The following is a 10,188-nucleotide window of genomic DNA, read 5'->3' on the forward strand; positions in this document are numbered from 1 at the left end:
CTAACATTTATAAATTCGTTATTATATATTTTTATTTTCTATTTATAAACTGGATAGAAAAAGGAGTTTGCGGCCATACTATTTGCGGCAAATTATAGCACTGCATATAAGCCTATATGGTGTAGTATTATCAATGATATGCATGCATGGAAGTGCTCCTTGGGGATTATAATTTCCAACTACATAATCCATACAACTATACAACATGAGAATTATTTTGTTGGACTAAAGTGCAACTACAATCTACATTAATATATATTTAATTCATAGGTGGCATTTTAATGAGATAATGAGACGCTTGCATGCCATTCAGTTCCGCTAGGTGCAGTCCATTTTGCACACACTTTGTGCACCCTTGTTGACGTGGCAGAGCAATTTTATTAAAAAAAATAGAGATAAAATAAGTAAGCAGTTGACAGACGCCCACGAAAAAGCTTTCATTTTTCTCCATCGCCCACGAAAAAGCTCTCGTCTTCGCTGGCACGTCTCTGCACGGAGTTTAATTGCATTTGGTTTTGATCTGGCCAATAAGGAGGTGGAACCAAAGGCAGCTATGTGAAAAGAGCTACGTCATCTCCAATGGCTAAGGTGATATTGTTGGTGAGATCCGAGAGCATAAATCTTTCTTCGTTACCTATAAAATAAAAATACAATCTTGGAATCAAAATCACATGCAAGTGAGTGGTATTTATTGATCATGAAGACCTACTACCTCTATACAAGTTTGGCTCTTCCCTTTCCTCGTTAATACAAATTGAAATATCAACAAATCATTGGGATTTGCTAGAATATCTTTTTCGTAGTTGATAGCTTCCTATTTCCTCTGCTACTGGCCTCGAACCCTCATTTTTCTTGATCTGCTTAGCTAGACACTCTTTCAAGACAACACTTGTTGTGCCCTAAAGCTTTTCTCTAAGGAATATTGGCTCTTTGCTATAAACTTCAACGTGCAGCACACGTTGGAAATCAATAATCATAATATTTTCGGTGATGTACTTAATTTCCTTTATGAATATTGGAACTTGGGGCAGTATGCATGATGGTGTGTTGTTTACCATAACCCTTTTGTGTATGCTAGTTGTCTGTAGTTCCTTAATTTCTTGTGATGAAATCTCTTTGCAGATGAGATAGATGAGGAACAAATTCTTTTTTAGTAGCACATTCTAGAACGACTAAAATCTTAAAATGTATGAAATTTAGATGTTTGTGTGATCTTTTTATTGTGCTATGACTAAGAAAGATCTCCAGTTGCAATCTGATTATTCTTTCATTTCCTTTTTGTCATGTGCTGCTTCACCATGGGTTTCTTTTATTTTAATGCAAGTCTCGGGTTTAAATTTCAACACAAAACACGCTATTTCGAGTTATGCGTGGTATGCCAGGTAGGCAGGTGTGCGCAAGGGGTGTGCAAGGTTGACTTCGTTAGATTTTTCCATTCAACATAATCATAGCGAGCATGCTACGTACGTACAAGCTAGTGTACTATAAATATACTTTCCATTTTGAATTAGATACAACTTATAATACCCACGAGCTAATGCTTTGAGCATTCTTTTCTATTTAGGAGCTAGCCTAGCTAGCTATGTCTTCCAAATGTGCAGGATATTGTAATCGTTCTTTTACAATCAATTTTATGAAGGAAAAGTCTTCTTGCAAGCGAGTTTGCGCACCAAATCGAGCATCGATTCTGACATGTAAGACATTCGTTTAATGAAACGATATGAATTGAAGACGGAAATGATTTTCGTGAGATAGAAGACCTTCTTCTTCTCTCAAAAATTTTCTTCTTTTATTTTTCTTTTCAATAAAAAAAGTCATGTCATCGTCGGTATGCAATTTAGTGCGCCAAACAACTTGCTTTCATCAAATATATCCGGAGCATATTATAATTTGTACAACTCTCGTATACATGCATGCATGGTCTGTTAATATTTTGGGGTAGGTAGTGAAATTTATTAACCAGAAAGGTAGTCGTTACAATAGAGTGAATACTGATCAATAGATGACACAGGCATTCCACAACAACCATCAAAAGGGAACTAAGTTCTGCATGTGATAATTAGATGTGGCATTGATGATGAAAGTTTAATGTAATTAAGATTCTATAACGTCTATATATTTTCTCCGAGCCTCTTTTTTTGGAGGCGAGTTCTTACCCAAAAATTGAAAACAGGCAATCCAGCCTCTGCATGCTCAATAATATATTCTCCATCGACCTGCGTATAATGTATCAGATCGCTTTACCTATCATAATCTGGGAATAATTCAAGCTGCGCGCAGCACGTTGCCTTTTTCCTAGCTTCTACGTCCCGGCCGCCAACGTTTTCCCAGAACTTCTTCCTTTTAATTTTTTGTTTTAACTATATATCACATCTCTGATCACAAGTTGCAGCACCTTTTACATGCACTGAACTTTTTCCGATCGAGGAGGAGCATGCGTAGACAAACACTGATCAATCCTGTCCTTCGCCAAGTTATTAATCTTGCGTTTACCTAGCTTTATGCAAAACTAACACTGTCCGAGGAATCAACAAAAACATTTATCTGGTACGTCTAATGGACTTAGGACAAGCACTTAAAACAATCGATTTGATCACTCCTATTGTATTTTTTTTTTACATAGTCAAATCCCAAGTACTCACTCCCAATTTGGCCTTGTTGTGTTACGACGTACACAACATTTTTGTGTCTGTAATCTCTATGAGCTTTGTAACTAGATCGTGCAAGTTGCGTGACAAATGTAATCTAAGAGAGCGAAAGCTTAGTGCTAATTTCATGAGTTGCTGTGCCTCGAGTACTCTTGATCTCATCCTCGTTCCCGACCCTTTGGCTAAGTCTTAGTTGCAAGTCGGGGAGCCATTCTTTGTCCATTGACATCTTTTCTCGATTCAGCTGCATTTCAAAAAGAAGTGAGTAAAGTAAAAGCATGGAGGAAGAAGAAGAAGAAACAATTATTGCGGGGAAAAAAGCGGAAAGAACTTAAAAGTACTCGTGGTTAAGTACATCAATTAAACAGTATTTCGCGAACTAATTAAAACGTTACCCCAAGCCGAAATGGGGGCTCGAACTCTGGTTTAAAGCCATTGGAATTTCTGACCAGATCATCTGAAGAGCTTGAAGGGAACTGCCTATCCTTTGTGAGGTTTCCTGCAGGCCGGTTCCATTTTTCAGTTGGCCTTGTACTCATGTAGGTTTCCCCAACGAACTTGGTGATAGCATTATCCCGCGTATAAGCAGTATTGGTAGGAGTACTCCTCTTCAGTTTCCATTGACTAGTACTAATCGTTTCGAATGGAGGCCATCTCTTTTCCTCAAGAAATTGGCTAGGTCTCATGGGTCCAATACCAATGTTTGTGTCCAGTACCTTATGAATTTGGTTTGGAGCTGTTGACCAGCCTGCTTGAGTTTGGAAGGCTGCTGAGCTGCTCAAACCCTTGTCTCGTCCAAGATCTTTCCTTATTAGATAACTTTCCCTTCTTATGTCATGCTGATTAGTAGTCCACTGCTGCTGCCTATAATATTGTGTGTGTGTGAGAGAGAGAGAGAGCATCACGGTATAAAACAAGTTTTTACGTATATTTTTGGATTTAGCACTACAATTACCAATTACTTGAAAAAACAGTAGGGAAAATCTAGTTGGTTATTACTAACAGGGAATGCTGTTCCTTAACTTCAAAAAGTAAAGATATAATTAAATTCTCCCTTTATCAGAATATATAGTACGCCACTCAGTAACAAGGGAAGTGAACCCGCGGCCGAGTGGTGAGTATATGCAGAATGCTTAGAGCTTTTCCGCAATGATTTCTACTACATACAATCATTTTTATATATTTTGTACGTACTTTACTGATTGGTCAAAACAATTATTTTATATTAAAAAAATGACACAGTGAATCATATTAGTGAAGTACGCAGTCTGCAAAAGTACTATAAGGAGTATGCAAAAGGATTTTTTTCTTGTAGTGAGTGACTGCATATATAGTGAGTGACTGTATATAGAATTTTTGTTCCACAATTAATGATTAGTTACCTTGCGAAGCTAGCTTTGATGTCTAATGATGGTCGGGAGAGGGGTGACTGCAAAAGATCATGAGCAACATTATTCCCATCTGAATGTCGTGAAAGAACTATCCCACCATTTTCCATTCTGAAGTGTTGATGAGTCGACGTAGTACTACTGCTGGTTATTTGGTTCAAAATTCCTTGCATGTGATTCCTTCCTTGCAGGGGTCTGTATGTTTGACCCAGTACTGTAAGAAAAGGCCAAGGGGTGGGTGGGCATACTTTTATGAGGGAAAAATAATGCTTATTTTTCCTATCTCGATTGATGATCAATGCCATCATATATATATATATATATATATAGTGATCACAATATAACAATTTAAGCACAGAAACATGCATGTCAATAGGGTTTTCATGCAGGTAGTACATACTAAATTTAATTTCGCAGGTAAAAATGTGCTTAATTATTTTCTCATCGTTAGTCCTAGCTAGGAGATTAATTTTCATTTGAATATTAAGTTATCTGATAATTTTAAAATGCAGTGAACTAGCTAGCTAGCTGGTAATTGGAAACTATATATGTATATAATGTGCACAAAGAAATATCACGTAGAAAATTAATTATGAAGCCGGAAAGCTTTGATCGATCTTATTTTTTTTTATTAATACCATGTTTTCTTCAATATCTTTCAGGCATCTCTGATATATTCACATATTATATGCAAATGAAGCTAGATTTGCATGCATAAATCGCAAATAGTTGCCTTATTTAGGACTTGTGTATGCGTGGCATTTTTTTCCCTTTGGCATTAATTCCTCCATTAATTTCATAACATGATAACCAAATTAATAGTACTATAACTTGAATATAATATACGTATTGTGATTATATATGTTGACCTAATGTAACCGAATTATTTAGTGTGTTAATTTGTATAGCATGAATTAGAGAAGTTGTTGATTGGTAAAATGTTATGATCTCCGTTAATCTTTCTATATCCAACATTACCTTAAACTGACAATTTGGAGTAAGTACTGATCTTTGTTAATTTCCTTACATAAGATAGCCAATTAATATATCATAATTAAGCTAATTAATATGAAAAACAAAGCTTCACCTTGCCCAGCCTCGTCAAGCTTCTTACTTCTGTACATCTGAAATTATAAACAGTTCGAAATTAGTAAAAGAGAGAAAGCAAAAGATCAAAGTACTTAATATAAGGAAGAGAATCATGATTAATTATACATTTACATGCACTAGTACTACCTGCAAGTGACTCTTTACGTGGGCAATACTAAGTCCTCTCACATTCATTAGCTGAAGAACTAACTTGGGAGTTGCTCCTGCATGAACAATCCAGGAAGAGTATCGAATAAACAGAATGAGAAAAACACGTACATTAACTCATGTCATGATGATCTACATATCAAGCTCTTACACAGACGAGAAAAGTGAGGTAGTAAGAATTTCAGTCTCAGGATCAAATATATATGATCAATATATGAAAATTTTTCTTTTTTATTTGGAAAGTCTATGGTCTAAACTCACTCTCTTGTCCGCCGAGCCTTTCGACGGCATGAACAAAGGAGAAATGGAGCCCAGGGGTCCAACGAAGCCGAGGCATTTTGGATCTAACATATTGCCTGACTTTAGTCTTGATCCTTTCATTTCCTGATCCTGCGCCGGAGCCGGAGGGGTCATTATAATTAGCTGAATTCCTATCCCTTCTTTTGATCTGATCATTATCCTCATCAATGCTGAGTTCAGCTACTTCGGCCATACTATCACCCACTTCGCTACAGGCTTCCTCATTCAAGTCAAACGATGAGCACCTTTGTGAAGACACTGCAGAGGCATTTTCAGCCTGTTCCTCAGTACTCCTGTCGGTACTTTTAACATCGTCATATATCTCTAATCCTTCCATCATGGCTGGCTACTTCAGTTTTCTACACAGTACAACTTCCGAAAATTGAGTTTCTTGATCAGTTGTTAGATTGCTGAAAGGAAAAAAAGAGTTGAATTAATAATGTAATTTTGTTTCCATCATAAATAACTAGCTAGCTAGCTAGGTTTCATGCATCAAGAGCTAGGAAAAAGAATATTTACACCTGATGCATGCTTGTTTATGTACTTAATTTACACGTCCTTGCCAAAGTAAAGTTCGATCGATTAACATTAATTTTGCATTCCTAGCCTATTTATAATTCTATAAAGCCTACAAATCTTATTTATCGATCCATACATACATATTATATATATATATATATGTGCATAAATATAAATAAATCTGTCTATATATATCTAGGAGTTGCATTATACTTCTATTTTCTTTTTATAAGAAGTTTTGCTTTAATTGTACTTAAAATCTCTAGCTTCTTGCTTTATAACTATGAGTCCTAACTTAATATATAATAGTACTAATGCATGGGATGATCTAATTCACTAGTACTGTGTGTGGTCATGTGTGTCAGTATATATGTTAATGCCATTATATTTAGATTGGTAGACTGATCTGATCTAACAATATATATATATGCAACTATTTAAAATTAATGTTTTGATTAAGCTATGCAAGTCTTTGATAATTGATATATATATATATATATATATATATTATAGCTAGCTAGCAGCTGGCTAGGACATTGTTTTAGGTGATAGCTAACTTTGGGAACTTAATGCTGCATGCAGGAGGATTTAATGGTGTATTCTCAGATATGAGTTGTCTCATCCACCTTTATAAATGGACTTTAAGAATTTCAAATTAAGAGAATGGTATGCATTCAGCATTTATGTGTTTTGCATGAACAAACTAATTAATAGGGCGTACTATTTACTGTCTTATATATATATATATATAAATATATATATCCAGATCAGCATCTTATAAGCAACTGTACGTGAAGAGAACCAAATTAAGGATGCACCGAATCCAAAGAAAAAGAAATGGCCACTCACACACTGACACAAAACGCGAACGAGTAGCGCCTAATTAAGAGTTGACTAGTATTGATCAGTGGAAATACTATGCCAAATTCGCCCCAGGAACTACTACTCCAAGAACGTCTGATGATGATCTACGAGTTCAGAAGATGATCATCAAAAGTGGGAAATTAGAAAACTACCGTTAAGAAATTAAGTCATGTCATGTAATTGTAATATGATGATCATGATCTAGTACTACTTATTCTGCAAAGAAAATCTGATGCTAATGCATGGCTAAGAGATACTAATTACAGTGATCGAAAATTAAAATTGGACAATAATATCACATGTTTGATCAGTAACATGGTGAATATATAAAATGAAAGAGGTTTTTTTTCGATCGACCAATTGCAACGTCCTATATATATATATAATATGTAGTGTGTATATATATATATATGTGTGTAGGATTTCTAATGAAACAAAATTAAAGGTAAGAGAAAATATATATTATGGTATGATCAACGTCCTAGCTAGTTCCTGCAATGTACGTAGATCATGATCTGTGCTCGGTATTATCATTTTGTGACCTAATCAATATTATGAGGACATGTAATCAGAATTAACAACAACAAATCAAGGCTATTATATGAAATATTGGTCAGTGGATGCAGCGAAAGAGAGAAAATTAATATATTTACCTCTTTAATTATTTTTCTGATCTTTTATCAGTGAACTAGCTTTTTAGCACAACTTGAAATGACAGTACGTGATAATCAATTGCATCTTAGTTCATAGGCATCATATTGTAAAATTCATGGGTAATGGCAAAGCAAATGTTTGTCGTGTTAAAACAGTACCACTGCTAGTTAATTTGTCCATTGATTTTTTTTTTTTCTTCAGAAAACGATCATTTGAACAAGAAATAAAGCAATAATTTCCGAGCAGCTATTAATTAATAAACATTAGCTAACTAATAATTGGTTCTTGATCTTAATTTCTCTTATACGATTATATATAAGACTTTAATTTAAATCATGAGAAAGAGGAAAGGTGGAAATTAAGAATTATATAAAAGATCAACAGATCATAATGGTTTTTTCTACGAATCCCGCGTGGTATTAGGATTCGGGAAATAATCATGTTTCAATATTGCCTACCAAAACTCATGAAAAAAACCCATGATTTCGAATCGTATGCAAGAAGGGAAACTACACAAAAAGGGAAGAACAACACCAAATGACATTGAAAATATTCAAATTGAGCATAAGATGATCATCTTGAGTTCTTCCTTAGCATAGACTACCAAAATATAGAAACTAAATTACAGAAGGCATAGAACTTCTTTTTTTTTTATATTGTTTTTTGTTTTCCAAATACAAACCATCGATGATGAAGGTACCATGATGACAATCCTCCTTTCATGCATGTTGCCGATCGATCAATGATATTAAACTTACCTCTGGGCTGATCCTCGCATGCCTCCTAAACTGCAAGCTTTTTATGGGAGTTGGACGGATTGAAGTGGACTTGGTCCTTGAACAGTAGAGAGAGAGAGAGAGAGAGAGAGAGCAAAGGTTTTGTAGCCTACTTGGTTTTGGGATGTTTTTGTTTCATTCAGAGCTGAATTAAAGCGATAAAAATTATGATATTCTAAGAGTCATGGTCATAAAAAAACAAAAAAATAAATCAACAATATTCAGACACACCACTTGTACTCTTTAAATTGCAATAATACTCGCATTATGGATACAGATGCAACTGGTCCCTTCAACTGTTGGAGATCATGTGACTGCTCCCGAACTTTTCTCCCTTCCGCCTCCTTTGACAGTTCATGTTCTTGCAAGTCTCTCTCTCTCTCTCTCTCTCTCTCTCTCTCTCTCTCTCTCGCTCTCTCTCTCGTGATTATCTTAATTGTTGACCTCTGTTAGAGACTCCTACCTTTTTATTGCCAATAAAAATTTTAATTTATTAGTTTAATCTCATCAAGGTTATAAGTAATGTGTGGGCCATTTCCTTCATCAACCTTTCATTTTCTTCCCACCTAAACTAAGACTTTCTGCCCATATATCAGCGCCTGTTTTCTTGTCCCCATGATGTTACTGTTGGTTTTCACAGATTTGTTTTATATATTTCGCATATGTTGAAATGACTTCTAATGGTTGGTCCAATTCAAAAATACAGGCTGTTGCATAAACATGCATGCCAGAATTATGTGGGGTGAGCGAGATCTAGAAACTGGTCAATTTTGGTGGGACTTGGGGTGCTAAAAAAGGGTGCTAAAAAAATTGGCATGGATCGTTTTCGAACCTTTTGTATTTGCAAAAATAATATAATATCCACATGCGTATTGACAAATTAAATTAGCTAGCTCTCCCTAAGTACTGAATGATCAGCTGGGACTGAAACCTTGACTTAAAACGTTTAGACTTCCTAAAAAACAACAAGAAAGAATATGTTAAAGATTTATGTCACTACATTCCAATGGTATGCTCCAAATAGAAATATTGGAATTCCGGGCTTTTATCTAGTCAAGATACCATTGGCACTACTCGATCCAGAATTCTCACAAGGAACGTCGGCAGTAAAGGAAGCAAGAATTTCGTCTTCTGACCCTAAAAGTTGCTGCTGTTTACCAAGATACTGAATTTGAGGGAAGTGAGGTTTATTACCTACCTATTTGACTAAGTGCCTCACAAAGCTATATAGGGGGGCAAAGTTCAATGTCTACTTTATAATTGACAGCTTTATCCAACCCAGTTCGTTTCTCTAGCAGGTTCAGCCAGCTGATCAGATTACTTTTTTAGAAATTCATGACAGTACCACAGTACGTACTAGCTGGGATTTCAGTATGACACATCATGAGTAGCTGCGTGTTTTTAAAGATGTTTTATTAATTAACATACAAATTAATTTAACTCCACTGCATGAGGTGGAAAGTTACTAGAGTTTAGTCGGTAGAGACGTTGGCACGATTTGAAGGTGAAAAACAAAGGAGATCAGATTAATATATATTACAGATGGACAGAACTATATATGATATCTATGGAGAAGGTGGGGGAAGAGAAGGAAGGAAGATAAAAGACGCGTCTCCCACATGATACTGATCATCTGATCAAATTTGCGCCTTGTATTTATCTTTTAATTCCTTGCCATAAAAAGGTTTACTTTCCAAGGCTGCCCTGAGGGAATTTGGATTGTCCTCACATGACAAAAGGCATCCTCATTGTCTTTGACTCTTTGGGAAAGAAGGAGAATCA

At 35.5% G+C, this 10,188-nt stretch overlaps 1 protein-coding gene across 4 annotated transcripts; it reads right to left on the bottom strand.

The window, feature by feature from the left end:
- Positions 1–2,479: 2,479 nt before the first annotated feature.
- LOC109011289 lies at positions 2,480–8,533 on the bottom strand. 4 transcript variants are annotated; one of them, XM_035688912.1, is made up of 8 exons: positions 8,389–8,533; positions 6,962–7,080; positions 5,555–5,952; positions 5,273–5,349; positions 5,124–5,160; positions 4,031–4,250; positions 3,044–3,512; positions 2,480–2,892 (listed from the first exon to the last, which is right to left on the bottom strand). In XM_035688912.1, the coding sequence occupies exons 3-8, from the start codon at positions 5,931–5,933 to the stop codon at positions 2,746–2,748; spliced, it is 1,329 nt and encodes a 442-aa protein (XP_035544805.1). In that variant the 5' UTR covers positions 5,934–5,952; positions 6,962–7,080; positions 8,389–8,533; the 3' UTR covers positions 2,480–2,745. The 4 variants fall into 4 exon arrangements, with proteins under 4 accessions (XP_035544805.1, XP_018847964.1, XP_018847968.1 ...); XM_018992419.2 differs by having other exon boundaries at positions 5,555–6,003; XM_018992423.2 differs by lacking the exon at positions 6,962–7,080.
- Between the last annotated feature and the right edge of the window lie 1,655 nt (positions 8,534–10,188).

The sequence above is a fragment of the Juglans regia genome, chromosome 3, assembly GCF_001411555.2.
Source record: "Juglans regia cultivar Chandler chromosome 3, Walnut 2.0, whole genome shotgun sequence".
Lineage (NCBI taxonomy): Eukaryota > Viridiplantae > Streptophyta > Magnoliopsida > Fagales > Juglandaceae > Juglans > Juglans regia.